At 37.4% G+C, this 18,227-nt stretch overlaps 2 protein-coding genes across 8 annotated transcripts in view; one reads left to right on the forward strand and one right to left on the reverse strand.

The window, feature by feature from the left end:
* Positions 1–5,941, reverse strand: part of LOC5573495 (cyclin-Y-like protein 1) — a 50,666-nt gene extending 44,725 nt beyond the window's left edge. Inside the window, exons 1-2 of one of the 3 annotated variants that reach the window (XM_021845725.1) lie at positions 5,822–5,941; positions 5,635–5,715 (exon numbers count right to left, since the gene is read on the reverse strand). The gene's annotated coding sequence lies outside the window, so the exon portion shown is untranslated. Of the gene's footprint in view, positions 1–5,242; positions 5,612–5,634; positions 5,716–5,785 lie in introns of those variants that run through there. The other 2 variants (XM_021845726.1, XM_001660850.2) reach the window with 2 other exon arrangements.
* Positions 5,942–8,021: 2,080 nt separating this feature from the next.
* LOC5573500 (mesoderm induction early response protein 1) overlaps positions 8,022–18,227 on the forward strand; it is a 43,619-nt gene continuing 33,413 nt past the window's right edge. For 3 of the 5 annotated variants that reach the window (XM_021845733.1, XM_021845730.1, XM_021845732.1), the window contains exons 1-2: positions 8,023–8,398; positions 8,468–8,520. Coding sequence is in view for 3 of the 5 variants with exons in the window: in XM_021845730.1 (XP_021701422.1) it covers positions 8,387–8,398; positions 8,468–8,520 (65 nt within the window). In the remaining 2 variants the exon portion in view is untranslated. Of the gene's footprint in view, positions 8,399–8,467; positions 8,521–18,227 lie in introns of all 5 variants that reach the window. The other 2 variants (XM_021845731.1, XM_021845735.1) reach the window with 2 other exon arrangements.

Consider the following 18,227-nt stretch of genomic DNA (forward strand, 5'->3'; position numbering starts at 1 on the left):
TTTTGGTGTTTTCGAATCACTGACCACGGTTTTAAAAACCAGAAGAATTTTGCTATCGGCCTTCAAAATTCGTTGAAAGACACATGAGATAAATTGGAAATTTCAATCAAATTTGACGTATATCGTGTGGTAAGCACAATGATGCTCTAGGGTAAATGTTTCAATAGTAGAAATACTAAGCACGATTTAACTTCATTTAACCGCTCAAAATTCAAATAGCGCAATTAATGTACATATTGTTGTAGTAACGGGCAGTACCGACCATTTACTTAACCCCTCTACCGGCAGCTTCATTTTTTACCACTAAAAATATTCAAATTACGATAACTTTTTTGTTCCTCAATATTTTTGCACCAATTTCTCTTTGGAGATGGCCCAATTTTGATTGGATTCTCACTTCGCCCTTTTGCCACAACACAAGACATCTACATGCCAATATTGGTCGAACAACTGTTGTGTAAATCCATTTGATATATTTGGGTTTTAGGCCCCAAGTTTTACCAAAGGTTCGCCGGCATTGAGCGAAGGCCATGCAAGCTTTGTTGACTCTGAAATCAATGTGAGCTGTCCATGAAAGTTTGGAATCTAGAATGACTCCGACCTACTTTACTTGATCAGTCACATTAATCTCAGTGCCAAAATGACGTAAAGGTCGAATTCCATCGCGGTTTCGTCTTTCCGTAATAAGAACAATAGATGTTTTATTCGGGTTAACCGAAAGGCCATATTGGCGACACCAACTCTCGACTACTTGAAGAGCACTTTGCATTAGGTCGAATAGGATGCTTATGCACATACCAACTATCAGAGCTACATAGTCGTCGGCAAATCCATAAATTGGAAAACCGCAATAATTGAGTTGCCTCAATAGGGTATCTGCTACGAGATTCCACAAAAGTGGTGACAAGATTCCCCCTTGGGGGCATCCGCCAACACTCAATTTTCGAATCGCTGCTTGACGCAATGTCGAGAAGAGATGTCGGTTTTTGAGCATTTGATGAATCCAATTGGTAATCATTGTAGGTAGCCCATGGTTTCGTGCGGCTTCCAATATGGCATCGAAAGACACGTTATCAGAGGCACCCTCAATATCCAAGAAAATACCCAAGCAGGATTGCTTCTGAGTGAATGCTATCTCGATATCGTCTACAACTTTGTGTAAAAGAGTCACAGTGGACTTTCCAGATTGGTAGGCATGTTGATTCACATGAAGAGGCATATTTGCCAAATAAACATCACGGATGTGATGATCGATAATGCGTTCCAGACACTGCCAGAAAAGATGTCATACTGATTGGTCTAAAACACGCCCTTATATCGGGATAAACTTTACAGTAATATCACGCCAGGATCTGAGAATGTACCCGGTAGCAAAACTGCTTACAAGTAGCTTTTTCAAAACATGTTTGATAAACTCAAATCCCTTTTGGAGCAGAACAGGATAAATCCCATCCGCTCCTGGAGCTTTGAAAGGAGCAAAACTGTTAAGTGCCCATTGAATCGATTCAGTAGTTACGATACTGCGAGCCGAGGCCAGAGACTCGTAACTACATGAAAAGACATTTGGTTCATCCGTAGATGCTATGTCCACACATCCGGGGAAGTGTGTATTGAACAAACATTCTAAAACTTCTTCATCGGAAGAAGTAAAGTCACCATTAGGTAAGCGAATTTCGTTCACTTGGAAATCCTTAGATTTTGCAAGGATTTTGTTCAGCCGACTGACTTCACTCAAACTGGTAACATTTGTACAAAGGTTTTTCCAGCCGGGATCGTTCAGCAGAACGAACAGCCTTTTTGTAAGCCTTGCGAGCCAACTTGAACGACTCTGATCCAGCTGAACGACGTCTGTTCTAACTTCTTCTACATTGTTTCCTGAGTCTAGTCAGATCGAAATTCCACCATGGGGTCCCTTTTGTAGTCTTAACAGACCGCAGAGGACATGCTTCTTCAAAAGCTTCCATAATGTAGGATGTTGTAGTATCAACGGCATCATCCAGATCACTTGGATTTTCAATGGACGGAGAATATCCATGAAATTAGGTCGCAATCAATTCAATATAGAGTTCCCAGTTTGTTGAGCGGGGATTTCTAAAACGCAAAGTCTGCGCAGTTACATTTGAATGTTCAAAGAAGATGTAGTGATGATCAGATAATGATTCCTTGTCTGATACATGCCAATTCGTCAACTCGTGATTGATTCTATTCGAGCAGAGCGTTATGTCTAACACTTCTTCTCTATTAGAAACCATGAAGGTTGGGCGATTGCCTATGTTAAGTAATCCATCAGACTGGAGCCTCTCAAATTGATATCTGAGCTGCCCCAGATGATGTGATGAGCATTGGCATCACTGCCCACAATCAGCGGAATGCTTTTTGTTACGCAGTGTACGACAACTAGTTTGAAGTCATCCGTTGGAGATGGTTCATCATGTGGTAAATATACCGAACAATAGACGTATTTCCTGTTGAGGTCACCAACAGAAACATCGATTGTGACAGCACATACATCTCTGGTAGTTAACTCAGAAATGAGTGTAGCAACGATTGCTTTATTAACGAGCACGCATGCGTGGGTAGGGCGATTCAAAATTTAAAAATGTTTGAGAATCCAATCTCCCATATGTTCCTTTCCATCCTTACCATAAAAATAGTGTTCTGTGAAATTTTCAGCTTTTTTCGGTGGTGATTTAAAGGTGGCCCAAAGACAATGTAGGTTTGTATGGAAATTACTATGGAGAAATTCTGAGATATGTTCCAAACACGCTAGCGGGGCCCAGATAGCAGTAGCGGTAAACGCGCAGCTATTCAGCATGACCATGCTGAGGGTCGTGGGTTCGAATCCCGCTGGTCGAGGATCTTTTCGTAAAGGAAATTTTCTCGATTCCCAGGGCATAGAGTATCTTCGTACCTGCCACATGATATACACATGCAAAAATGGTCAATCGGCAAAGAAAGCTCTCATAACTGTGGAAGTGCTCATAAGCACACTAATCTGAGAAGCTGGCTTTGTCCCATTTCGGACATAACTCCAAGAAGAAAGAATAAGAACGCTAGTACTGTAATGTAAGTACAAACTTATTAGTCCATAGTAAAAACTCATTCTTCAAGCCATAATAAAGAAATTTGCCGAAGAGATAAATTCAATCCGACAGATAGCAGAAGAGATATTCATGAGTTTGTTTGCTATCATTTGGCTAAATATGGGATTATAGCCCTGCAAACATGTACAAAAATCCCATACAAAATTTCCTCAAAAGGGATTTGTTTCTTTATAAACATCCTTCATTAAGACTTGAAGAATGAGTTTTCAATATGGGATAATACGTTCTACTTACATTTCAGTACTAGCGTGTTTGGAACATTTCTCAAAATTTCCCCATAGTAATTTCCATATAAACCTACTTTGTCTTTGGGCCACCTTTAAATCATCACCGAAAAAGCTGAAAATTTCACAGAACACTATTTTTATGGTAAGGATGGTAAGAAACATATGGGAGATTGGATTTTCAATCATTTGTAAATTCTGAATCGCCCTAATGCGTGGGGCATGGAGCGCGAGTTTGCCATTGCAAGTTTGCTGAAAGTAGCAAAGCCTGGGTCCCCTCTACGAAAGCGCCACTTGGGCTGCACCATTTTGCATGAGTCTGCAAAGATTGATCGTTGCTGTTCTTTTATGCTGAAGATTGATCTGAGCTAACCTAACCGTAGCCACTACCCAAACTAGGCAGGAATAAGCTTTTTGCAATCTCAGCACGAAAAAGACCAGCAACGAAAAAACCAGATCGGTATCTATTTAAAGTCGCCAAAGGCGAAAGAGCACAGAATACACTGTGTAAAACGCATAATGCGAAACCATATAGGTAATAATTTAAATTAAATAGCAACATATTCATAATCCCACCCTTATTTAGCCTCAGGCTAGAGACTGAAGAAGAGCAGCCGATTATCTCGGAGGTCACCTGCACCATTGCTCCGGGTAGCACAGGAAGGCACAGAAGGCCGTTAGCAGTTAGGTTTTGTTTAGACCCCCCTAATCATTCATTCCTAGGCACGGTACGCATTACACCATAAATTAGAGGTCACCTGTGAGGTGGACTTTTACCACCGGAACAGGCAGTCCGTAGTGCTAGTAAAAGAGGCAGTCCGTAGTGCCAGTGAACAGGCAGTCCGTAGTGAAACAACCGACACTACGCGGCTATTTTGAAAAGGAGGTTAATATTGATGATTAACTCCTGACGTGCCCAAGCTCCAAGTGGCCAGAGCAACTCTCGACTGTTGAAAGATTCATCAATCTTGTCTAATAGCCATACTAAGTTTGGGAACTCAAACTCTAATTGATTAGCGGACAGCAAGAAGTCAAACCTTATTGAATCGTATATGACTTGACACCTACCATGTAGGGTGCTCAACTTTAACCTCATGTCGAAAATTCAGCCCTGAGACCATTGAAAAACATTTGAATTGCTTCAAAATAAGTTCTTAGCTCATATTCTAAGCATTTTTAAAAATAAAAAAAAAAAATGTGTTGATAAAAACGGAATAATTTGTTGACGAAATCGGAACCTGACAACATCGGAGCGTGATAAAAACGGAACATACCTGTACGTCATCACGGGGACAGAGCCTGTTTCTCAGCTAAGTGTTCTTCTGAGCACTTCCACAGTTAATAACTGAGAGATTTCTTTGCCAAAGTTGCCATTTTCGCATCCGTATATCGTGTGTCAGGTACGATGTTACTCTATGCCCAGGGAAGTCAAGTAAATTACCATTACGAAAAGATCCTACCGACCGTGAATCGAACCCAGACTTCAGCATGGCTTTGCTTTATAGCCGCGGACTCTGACCACTCGGCTAAGGAAGGCCTCTTATTTATTTAATGTAGATAATTGAAAACATTTAGAGACAATTTCAAAAAGGATGTCATAAAAGTAGTACTAAAAAGTAGCACTTTTCAGGAATGGTAAGTAATGGCTTACCTATTAATTCTTTCGATTAAAAGTAGGCTGATATGCAACGAAATTGCATCGCAGATAAAATAAATAAAGAGGTGTCCATTTTGCCCTTATTCCTCTTATAATTCCATCACTTTTGATTAATCTTGTTATAATTGAAGAATAAATACATAACTATACTTGAATATAGATATCGACGTAAAGTAATTCGACCCCAAAAACCTAAATTGCAATCCAACAAAAAATGCAAGCTAAGTAGGTACCTAATACCCTTGAAGGTTACTTACTTTATTACAGGTGCATAAATAAAAACTGCATCACACAGCAGGGGAAAATCCTTCAGAGTCCACTATCCATGGGACCACAAATGGGGGAGGTGGGGAGAACAGCCTCACCAGTCTACTACAACGGCACACAGCAAAAAAAGTAACATAGAGATTATGGAGATATGAAAAACCATAAAAAAATCACCCCTGGTTTGAGATTGAATGAATAAATCAGCGGCAGGGACACAAGAGCCGGTTTTTTAGTTACGCATTATTTGCAGCACCTGATGTCACCATTAACAATCCATGCACGGTCGACAGAACCATTCGGATCTCGCAAATTTCCAGTTTCTTCTGTTTCCCATTGCCTCAGGCAAAAAAAAATCACTGCCAATCCAATCCGAATTTTTCACCTTCAACTAAATCCACAAATGGTTCACTGCGAGCAGAAATTGCATGCACAATATTATTCCACTGATGCTCGATTTATTGCACTAGGATAGAAATGATTTCACTATTATTATCAATCGCGACAACCGGACGACAAGAGCAGCGAAAATGTACAGAATCTATATTTTTCCCGTCACAAACGTCACAAACAGTGTGCAGCGGCCGATGATGATGCTTTGTTATTCCAAACGCAAGACATTTTGCTCGTCAAACACTGCTGCTGCTGCTTATTTTACACTGCGATCTTCGACGATGCTGGCGAGCCAAAAGGAGCGGAAGAGAAAAAAGATTTCGGCGCGTGTGTGTGAGTGAGCTGTCAAAGAAACTTTTGACGCGTCTTTCAGGTCTTTCTCTCGCGGGGTGTGATTACAGGCGATTACAATAGAGTTGGGTTCGTTTAATAAAAAGTTAAAATATACAGTCGAATTTCGTTCGTTGCACTATCTTTAAGTGGGCTACGTTTTAATTGGGCTCCCGTTAGTTGGGCTGTAGCCCACCTAAAACGAAGGCAAACGTCACTTTCTGTCATAAGACGCAATTTATCAATGTTGGTAGCTCTGTTTTTCTTTTGTTCTATGCTATTTGACAGCTCGAAACTCAGCCCGATTAGTGAAAGTATTTCACTAAGTGGGCTACAGGTTTGGTGCAACGAACGAAAGTTGACTGTATGAGGAAACGGAACGTATGAGGTACATAAGAATTTCTTATGGATTAACGACATAAGAAGTATTTTGTTCTTCATTCGAGAATCTTATAACATTCCACAACAGACTTATGAAATAACACTCATTACATAGACAGATATAATTCCATAAGAAACTCTTTTTGGATATCAAACGCATTGATCATTGACATTCATAAGACAATCTAATGGAGTACGATTTTCTTAACAATTTCATACGAAAATCTTATGAATTACGTGGAGAGATGCTAATAACAAAATATTCACGATTGAGATTCATAAGCGCGCGTATGACAATGATTAGTAACACTTGTGAAAAACAGTCGACTTTCTATCAAAAACCACGAAAGAATTTCATACGAAATTCTTTTGGAATAAAGACATAAGAAGCATCTAATGAGATTCATAAGAAAAACTTGTGAACTTCCATCGATCATTGCGTTCATAATACAAATAGGTATAATATCATAAGATACTCTTATGAAGGATCATAGATATCAATTATGGAATTCTTTAGGACCATTATGTATTTAGAGAATCGCTCTTTGAATTTAGGAAAATAAAAATATTCTAATCTAATTCTAATCTCTAATGATGACGACAAGAATTTCTTGTGAATATCGGACGTTTTGTGTTTCATAAGAATCTTATGAAAGAGAGAAAACCAGTCAAGAAATCAATTCACAAGCGTTCTCTTATGAAATTCGTACGCAATTTCTGGCTCAGTGTACGGCGGCGTACATTTTAAATCTACATACAGCGGCGGCGTTAACGCGCAGATAATATGCGCGCAACGTCAAAATTCAAGGAAGTTTGCATTTAATCGATCTTTAAGAACGCGAATGTTCTAAATTTGCTAGATATGAAGCATTTCAATACAGTACCAGAACAACGGCCTAACTGACAAATGTAAACAAATTGAGTTTTATTCACCTAACAGTTTATTTGATAAACTACAATCATATACTGCACAACTGTTTCTTAAAAATAACGTTTTTCACGAAATAAGTGAGAAAAACATAAAGGCGCATTTGATATTCTCTTTCGATACGAACTCTGATGTCAATTTCGCCCACCTTCCCCCTCTGCGGTAACCGGGCGCATTTGCGATTGAGTGTGGCAGCAGGGCGCATTTAAAACTGAGTGTGCAGAAGGTCGATAGTGAAGAAGGTTCGTGTGAAACAGCGTAGCAAAACGGCGAAGCTGATGATAGTCAAACCAGAAGGATGAGGTAGAAAGGCGCAATCGCTGCTGTCAAACTGAAGGAGACAAAAAACCGAGGGGCGCAACAATCCTCAATTTTGATGAATGGCGCATGATGCTTTTTTATTTATTTTAACATGTTGTTCATAATATGAAAATAAATCAAATGGTTTGTTACAAAAGTAATATTGTAATGGATCATACAAAAATGCATCATGCGATTAAATCGATCGGAAACATAATATAGAATTGAAATTATATCCGCTGAACTTCAAACCGATGTTACTGACAATGTATTAATGTTCACATTCGCCCTAATTCTGACTCTGTATTGATTTGATGATTTTTATTATAACATCGACGGTATTTCGACATTTTCAGATAAATACATTTCAAAGCCTTCAAATGCGTTGATCCACCCCCCGTCAAAATTTTGACATTTTGCGAACAACGCGAAATGCAACTTTACGCTTTCCTGCAGGGCTCGCAGTAGTGTTTATGTTTCGTCTCGCGATTTTGTTAGAATCTTTTCCAGTGATAAATTTTGAAAATAATACGTGAAAATATCAAAGCTTTCTAAAGTGTTAGCAATATTTTGCGTAACTTAATATCAAGGTACAAGCTAGTGTACTCGGCGAAACGATTTTCGGGAATCAATCGGCGTTTCGGATCCTTTTGTTAGGTCAGTTTGCGGGGCAATAAAAGTGGCGTACGTGATTTTCGCTGTACGCAGTAAAAAAAAGTGAGTGCAAAAGCTAAAAGCAAACAAATCTCATTCGGCGAAGAAACAAAAAATCAACACAAATTGCAACAATCCGAGGACGCCGTAGATGCCGGTAACTGTAGGTTTAACTTTAGTATTTAGAGCTGCTAGTAGGTAGCAAAGTGCTCAACAAAACTTTTAATTTTAGGGAGGCGTCCGGAAGGAGTATCGATTTTACACGAACCGATTGCCAGGAGTCAGGTTAGTGATAAATGGCTTGTCGAAATCCAATGTAGTTGGCATAGGATGTTATTGCCATTATTTTTTTATTTGTTAGTTTTTTAAGCGTAGCTTCTCCATAACTTTCTATTGATTGTTTTTGGTTCACTAAATACATCAGTTCCAGAATAACGGTACTGTATACAAGAAACTAGTAACCTGTATGGCCGGACACTCGACCTTCTTAAGGGACCAAGTGTAATTTTAAAATTTCAACACAATATTGACCGTTGCACGAATTTTTAGATTCTAATGAAACTGTTCAAGGGTAAGATACAATTTGCACACCCACTAACATCAGCAGGCGTATGCTTTGAAAGCTGTTTATGACGTTTCAAAATAATTCAAAGCAGTCAAACAGATTGCATCATAACTACTTTATTGTTATGTTTATTTGAAAGCGACCAACATTTAAGTAAAAAATATCCACCGTATTGCCAGCTACATCCCGCTAAGACTTCTTTTCCTGTCGAATTCTCCTTGAAATCGTGAACGATAACCAATAGCCAGCCGGGAAGTTTTTCCTTTGAGAAGCTATTGTTTGCTGGATCCAGAATGATCACCATCAAAATCGTCTTCGGAATCAGATCCGTTTCCCGCAGGTTCAGGGCGTAATCAATTAGCGGTTTGGTATTCCTCCTAACGAAAGATCTTCGAGCCCATTTACAAATTTCATAACGTTAAAGGGGGTGGGCAAGTGTCCCCAAATGTTACAGTTACTACAAAAATAACATAAAGTGGAGGTGGGTGGGTGTCAAAAATGGCCAATTTCGGCGTCTTGAAATTTGAGAATAAACCCTTGCATCAACTTGACCTTAGTCACTGTCTATCGGGTCACCCAAGTACTCCACGTTGAGTGACGAACTAAAACCTTCATCGTTATGTATAATTTAGCACTAGAGCATTCTTCCGATGGCGTTTCTGGCAATGTTCGGGTTATATTTCTGGATCGAGTGAATTTAGATAATCGGTGGGCAAGTCAATTATAAAATGCTAACCGTTCGCGCAACAAAAATAGAAAAGTTAGTATCCAAGCACGTTGTCAAGCGCTAATGCGAGTGTATGTGTGAGGTGTGCAAATGTTCACTGTGCAAACATTTTCTGCACAGTAGTCTAATAAGGTGCAAAATGCTCAATACCAAATCACGGCGTGTATATGGGAAAGGTTTATCACAAAAAATAGGCATCGCTAAATCTTTCACCATTCGAAAATATAGGTCTTTAGCTTTCATTTAATGTGTTCCCCAAATAAAATCCACCGAGGGATCCCAAATTTATTTTTTATTTTTGTTCTTTAGAGTACATTATTTTTAAATGTAATCATTGTGAAAGGCAGTTTCATTGTCTTTAGCTCGATAAAAGTTCGAATTTCAAACAAAAGTTTACAAACGAAATGCAGTCGCCTCTCCACATCTCGATATCGAAGGGACCATCGAGTAGGGAGAGATCGAGACAAAGAACAAATTTTTAAAGAATACTAGCTTGAAAAACACTCCGTTGCCAAGAAAGTAATACACAAACAAACGTCAGTTTGCGCTCCTAATTTGTTTTGAATCCCAAAACTTTGGTCTAGTAACCTTCGATATTGGTCATATTGACATACGGAGGAATTGAGCACGAATAATCAACAGAATCACATTGAGATATGGAGATATCGAGATATGGAGATATCGAGATAAGTAGGATATCGAGATATGGAGAGTGAAAATGTATGCAGACTGAAGGGACTTATGAAATCATCGACATATGGAGAGATATCGAGATGTAGAACATCGAGATGTGGAGAGTCGACTGTATATATACATAAATATAAGGTTTCATTTTGTAAAAAACGAAACAGTCCTATGTGATTTTGAAGATTTAATGAGCCATAGGACACTTATTCGATAAGATATTTTGGAATTCGACTGTTAGGCACTTATTCGTACTATGGAAGTATATCGATCCGAGCACTGTTTGCTTCTATGGTTAGAATACATTAAATTTTCCTCCTTCGTCTGGCATTACACCTCTGCTGGGACATAGCCTGCTTCTCAGCTTTGAGTTCGTTGAGCATTTTTTTTATATATTGAAAGTTATCTTTGCCAATCAACCTTAATTCTATTAATTACTGTCCGTATTGGTTTATTATGAGGTTAATTAAAAGTAGAATCGATCAGCATTACATCAGTCTGCAATAGGAAATGAAATATGCTCAATAAGGCGTTTAAGGCAAAAAGCTTTAAAAATCCTCATTAATTTAATTTAATTTATTGTATCTATGTCTTCAGTAAAAATACTGTACAGACTGTTCTTAAATACTAAATGCTATCGAACAAAGACCTTTATCGAAAAACAAGAGAGCTTCAAAATTTTGAATCATCACAAACATTTTAACATTGAATACAATACCATATTAAACAAACTAAACAAACCATTTCACAAACAATTCAAATTCAGTACTCATGAACACATTAACTTATTACAGCATACAACTTATTACAAAGAAAGTGAACACGTTAAACTGGTTACAATTAAGGTGATCGGCAAGAATGATCTGGTCGCCATGTTGTTACAGCACGATCCTTGAATTCACGATATCTCACTCCCTTTGGCCAGTTTGAGGAATTCAAAGCTTCATTTCGGTACCTTTTATCGATTTCCACTTTATACGACACGAAATCCAGTGTTGACGCGTCTCTCCACGCAGGTTTAAGACAATCGAGGCCATAAATGTGGTCCACTGGTATAGCGGCGCTAATCATCGATTTAACATCTTCTTCGGTGACATCATTTGCAATATTGGAGACGTACAGCTTGAAAGTATTTGTGGTATTAGAATTGACTACAGCCTTCGCAGTTGACACTTCATTCACAATTTTTGTTGATGATAGGAGTGGAACATTATCCGTTGCCAAGGCAAGTGGAACAGTCATTGATGTTGGAGACGAATTGATTAAAGAACCAATCGTCGCATCTAGATGATTCATCATTTCATTCATCTTTGCTATTTCGTTTTTAATACAGTCAACCTCGTCTTTAACATCGAACACTTTCACTGCATTAACGGTAGAACGAAAACGCACGTTTTCTATCAAGTCCCGACAGTCATCACACATGAACATTACATTCCTATGCAGGCAAGCTCCGGCTGCTTCATCGGAGAGTCCTACGCAATTCGCATGGAATCTTCGGATTTGTTCACAAAATCCTTCACATACCACTAAAATTTCTTCAGTGCAGCAATTGTTTTTGCATTTGTAACAACAAACTTGATCCATTTTGTCGCACCCTATTTAATGCGATCTTCTGTTTTTCAAATGTCGATGGCGTGTACGATTCTCTCAACAGAACACAAATACAGAAATTGTCTCGATTAGGAATACGATGGTGAAAACACAGTTTGATTCAACTTTTCTAGCACAATTAAATAGTTATCGGATATTCTTTTAGCAGACAACGGTTCTGTAAAACATCAATCACCTCATCGAATATCGTTTTTTAGGTACAACCTTTTGAAACACGCAGAAAAACGAGTAAGTCTTGGCAGAGAGATACAACCGCGTCCAACTGCTTCATAACAAACACATACAATGAAAAACATAACATAAACATATTATTGAGGCACCCCGGAGTAAGTGACAATCCAAATACTTTTTTAATAGTATTGAAATCATTTTGATGTATACATAGTTAACATTTAGAAATTCTAAATTTAACAAAAATATGAAAGATATTTCTTGTTCATAATTTTGTTTAAAATAATTCCACTGTGAAAGTGTTTTTTCTGATAAGCATAACAACAATAACACAATTTTCACAATAACTGCAGTAATTAAAATATGTAAGCAGCTTAAAACAAGAAAGTTTTACCAATTCATACTCCTTTTATATTGATGACATATTCAAATAATGTATGTATTCAACATGAAATATTGGTAATTATGTAATTACTGGCAACGGTAAGTATTATGAGGTAGATTAACAAGTTAAATTTCATGTGTCTCACTTCCCGAGCAAAGTCCAATATCAAAACGAAAGCGATTTGAAAACATATATTGTTTACAGCATCAAGTTGACCTCATAATTTGATATCAATATTTCATTATTATATGTGATATCATATTAAGTTTTCTTTCTGGAATCATTTTAAAATGCTGTTATGTTTTAATTTTATATAATTAAAAAATTATTGGAAACTACATGTATAAAGTATATGTAATTACTAGATAATATACTATATAAACCATTTATCTTGTTACAGGCTTGTTTTGTTATCAAACTCAATATTGTATATCTCAGTGAGTTCTCAATTTGCTCTTAATGATAGCAGAAACAGTTTTCAATTTGCTTTCACTGACAGCACAAATAGTTTGCATTTTGATTTCATGGGAGCATTTTTCTGCTCTCTGTTTTGATATTTTAACCGTTTAAACGACCATAATGACAACAAACTGAGTTATCAAATTCCGCGACATCACAACATCAAAATGAGTTTTCAATATGATCTCAAGCTTTGTTCGGGTTGCCCACAGAGTAGACTCACTGCAACTTATAATAGATTTTTAAAACTTTCTTTTAAGGGTTCCAATATCTTGAAAAGATACCTTCCCACTCGTGCGCACTTCAGCAAATATGCTATCATCTACTAGCACATTAATCATTATACAAAAATTTTGAACATTGTTTTCATCAGACTGAAGGGTTTATCTGCTCTCACTTATTTTCTCACTAACAAATTGGTAAATCAAGCATCATATTAATTGTTACAATGATGAAAATTTCAACACAGCAGCAAGTTTTATTGATGTGTTCCTTTAGTTGAGCTCGGCTAATTTCCATTCTTTTACCGAGATCCGCAGTTAAAGTCAGTTAAAAATCAGGGTGGTTCACAGCAGCACCTTTGGGTGCAGCTGACATCAAACGTCATTTTTACTGAGATGTTAGCAAACAATTTTAACCGAGATTTGCACAGCTCAAAACGGCATTCTGATTTAAATGTGTGTAAAATGGTTTAAAAGAGCTTTGTTTCATATCAGTCATTTCCAGCTTGAATTTGCACGAAGTTTAAGATCGTTCACTGTGAAAACATAATCGATTGGTCACCACCAGCGAGTGACCAACCGATCAAATTTTCGGCTTGAACGGGTTTCTGGTTCTCTAGATTTGTGCTCTTGAAGATTTGAGGTGTGGCTTCGTTTCATCTTCACAGAAATATGTAATAGTTATGAATTACGTATTTTTTCAGGTACTTTGGTTCGATCTCACCGGTGGAGAATATTTTTCTTACATACAATATACAAACACATTATTGAAAAATTGGCGAAGCAAATTCTCAATTAATGAGTATCCGAAGAACTCTAAGCTGACGGAAAATTAGATTCGACGGATGATGCTATTCCACGTGCAAATGTTCTGTGGAATGTTTTTTGAAGTGATTGTAGTGCCTTTTTCAAAGATTATATCGTCATCTTCCGAGTTTTGCTCTAAAGTGCTTTGTGATGACTCCAGCAATTGAATTCGTTTCGCACGACTCGTTTTATCTCCTGTGTGTGTTAAACGTGGTAAAAATTGAATGTGGTTCGTGGATGCTCGGTTCGGGATGGATTTTCATTATTAGAGGAGCGACGGATTGCGGAGGAATTTAGAAAAAGGAATTTGGTGAGTTTGTTCTGATCAGCAGCGCATGATCACTATGCGTAAATAATAACCATTTGTCGGCCAGAACGTCTACCGGACGTATCCTATGGCACTACCCTTTCCATAAATATTCCACAACATCCCGTAACACCTATGAGAGGTCGTAGAGTTCTCTGCATCTTTCTCAAGTAGGTGTTCAATCAATCATCCTTTCCCATTCCCCAGCTTTCGCAAGACCTCTAAGCTGACAAGCTGGCTTTGTCCTAATATGGCTGTAATTCCAGACAGAAAAAGAAGAAAGTTCATGTATTCTAACCATGAAAAGATACAGTTATACGCTATAATCATATAAACATTTTAATCAGAATGCCGATCTCAGCTGTGCTAATCTCGATTAAAGGACGTTTGCTGACATCTTAGTAAAAGTGACGTTTGATGTCAGCGGCACCCAAAAATGCTGCTTTGAATAGACTTGATTTTTTTGCTGGCATATCAGTTAAAATCCATTTGCTGGCCGCTCGGCTGTGCGGATCTCGGTAAAAGAATTAAAATTAGATGAACTCAACTGGCTGTGTATTTCTACTGTACGAATAAGTGTCCTATGGCTTATTAAATCCACAAGATCACATAGGACAGTTTTGTCCATTACAAAATGTAACCTTATATATCTTGGTTTTATTAACTTTCATCGTGAAATTTAGGCTACCATGGAGCTTAAGAGAAAAAAAATCTGCCTTTTACCATGATTAGATTTGAAAAAAATGTACTCTAAGGAACAAAAATTTAAAATAAAAAAAATGTTCAGGATCCCTCGGTGGATTTTTTTCGGGGAACACGTCAAATGAAAGCTAAAAACCTATATTTTCGAATGGTGAACCAGACACGCCGTGAAATGGGTGATTATTAGTTTACACAAAATATGACGATTCTTTCTTTAAAATAAGAGACATGTCCTCTATGGGAGGGAGGCACAGATACTACACACGAAATATGATACAAACTTTTTCCTAACTGCAAGAAAACTCCAGCTTGGCAACGACAATCAAGGCAGACTTGATGAAAATCGCTAGTTTTCTTTTGTTGTGTACCTACGGTCTTTTCGGACAAACATTGAGAAAGTGCTAAAGTTTTCTCTGCATTTAATTTTCGTTTTTGTTGAAAAAAGTAAAATGATGCGTATTCAATTTATATTCAATCAGAATAAAAGGGACTTTCGTGGCATTACTTTTCAAGAAGCATGTATAGATTCTCAATCGACTTTTCGTCAAATTTGATGAAATTCAAAAATATGTTTTGATCAATTAGGCACTTTTTGCATGTTTGTCCATTAGAGTGATGCAAATTTCGAAATTTTGGCTCCCCTATGCTTAAACGACTTATATTATGGTAAATAGCATCCCCCCTCCCCTTGGTTATGCGACCTTGCCGCGATGGGAGGGCATAATCCATTAGCCCATATGATGGAAACCAAAGGCGTAACCTGTAGTGGTGGTATCATATTTTGGCACTTTTTACTTAAAGACGCGTCATAATTCATATGGCATAGACGCAATAATATCTCGGATGTGATCCAACGGACATTCTGCGTCATTGATAGAATTGATGCCCATTTCAAATAATTATTCTATTCGAAGTGGACATTAATACTATTGGCGACGATCAGTTTGCCTTTTGCTAACCAGAATAATCCGTAGCTACTCTTACTATTAGCTAGCTAGACACATCGTTAGCATATACAACGTAGGGAATATTGGAAAAGGAAAAGGAAAATGACTAGTAGATTCACCGAGTAGAAATAAGTGGCGACAATCTTATTTTAATATGGTTTTTACATTGCCATAATAAGAAATACCTCTTTTGTAACAATGGTATAAATAATCTAATTCCAGCTTTATTTTCGCAAAATTTACAAGTAGAAAGTAGGCGTTGTGAAGCATTGCATTTGTCACCGAAAAGTGAATCTTGTAGGAGACTGTAATAGAAGCCTAAGGTAACTTTACTCTTAAATATTCACTATAATAACGACTATGGAAAGTATGACGCTGAGATCGATCATTAGGATACATTTGCTAGTTTCGAGAAGTTGTTGAACAGACAAGGAAAGTAACTTTTTTTCTTTAAGGATATATGAACGTAATGACCAATAAATACTTGTTAACAATAAAAAACGAAATTAACTAGAACTACTACTAAACAGCCTAATTTTATTAAGACTTGACGACAATTGACATTTAAGACTCTAATCTTACGTAAAAGACAGGAGCTGAGACGAGACTCGCGAAGACGGTCTTCTTTTTCTGTGATTGCTGAGTTTTTTTCTTATTCCACTTTGTGTTTATACTAATTATGCGCATGCTGTTCAAATCCACACATGAATCTCTCAGCAAAAAATGATTGAGTTTGCATCACATCGAATCATAAATAACCGTTTGTGTGAAATTTCATGCCAGCAAACGTAGCAGACATTAGAAATAATTGATCTTCTGCTAAGATTTATCAGCAACTTTGGAAAAAAAAACTGTTCCGCCGACTGAGGTTTTTAACAACAGTTTACTTTGAACACAATACTTTTCACTTTTTCAGCCATAAAAACGGTGGGCTGCATTTGACGTTTCGTGAGAGGGGAATCTTGGCTGCATATGACGTTGATATTTTTCCTCTTCGCGAGTCTCTCTCAGGACAGGAGTAATCAGAATAGCACTTAAATGACAAATTAAAACACATTCTGATGGAGCTACTGATTTTCACAATGCTTTATTTTCTCAGAAGCAAGGGAATATGGGTATTTTTAAGCCAGACCGAGGGTTCAGCCTTGACAAGTTAAGCTGTCAGCACAGAACAGATAGGAAAGAGAACAACAAAAACAGCTGCCAAAATTAACGCGAACACTAGCGCACCTGGTGGCGGCGGGCAAGCTTTTTACACTGTAAATTTTTCGAAAAATGTACAGAATTAGACAAGTAAACCCGTCGAAATCTTTTGCCAGATTTGTACTCCAAGGTTGTTGCAAAAGAGGTAATCTTCAAAAAGGGTGGAATATTCATATTGAATTTAAGGTGAACGAAAAATGGTTTTGCATTTTCTCCCCATTTCATAGATCAGTTCCTACAATAGTGTATTTGAATGAATTTAAATATAAATAAGATAAATGTTCGTAAAATGGTCTAGTTTGGAGGTCTGAACCTCGGCTTCTAGTGCTAGAATTAATATGAAATTTTCATCGCAGTTCAGACATAGCTTGAATTTTACTTAGCGGAAAATTCACAATATTTTACAATTTTTTTTTAGTTACAGCAGCTGTCATACGGTAAAATAAGGCATGACAGAATTACATTAGCATGCAGGACGAATAATTCGGATGGCTATTTGGTTATTTGTAGTGTAGTGTAGTTACTTGTACAAGTGTACCTAAATTTACAAAAACTATATTCTTAAACTTCTATCATGTTATTTCTTGATTCGAAAGTTGTTTAGCTTCGGAAACATTTTGACGTTTGCGTAGCCTGCAGCATGATCGTTTTCAGAGCTAGGTAATTGCAGTTACTTTAGGCGGTGATTTTTTTTTAATGTTGATACCATGAAATAAGAATTATTCTGTTTATGATGAAAATAAAAAAAAAAACAAATTAAAAGGAGATGGTCTCACAGTTTGCAACCATCATGATACAATTAAATATCATATTTCAGTTAAAACCTTGATTAAGTCCTTTGCCTCAAAATCGTGGAGATAAATAATGATTAGTATAAATTCCATTGAATAAACGAACAACAAGAACAACTAAGAAATGCACACATTTTTTTCTGACGGAATACCGGAATTCAGTTTCTCCTCCCTGGCTATGAATCAAACGTCAGCAATTGTTCTCTGGCTGGATAGCGGATCTGATGCGCTTTGCAACGTTCCATGTTGTCTGAGGATTCGGAGACAAATCTTTTTATGGTGCCGGAGCAAATTATAATTGTATTAATTTAATTCAATGAAATCAGATAACATAACACCGCGACAAATTAATCAACCTTGCACTCGTCTAAAAGTTTGCCCATCGGACTGACAGCTGTTTTCCTGCTTC

Source organism: Aedes aegypti, chromosome 2, assembly GCF_002204515.2.
Source record: "Aedes aegypti strain LVP_AGWG chromosome 2, AaegL5.0 Primary Assembly, whole genome shotgun sequence".
NCBI lineage: Eukaryota > Metazoa > Arthropoda > Insecta > Diptera > Culicidae > Aedes > Aedes aegypti.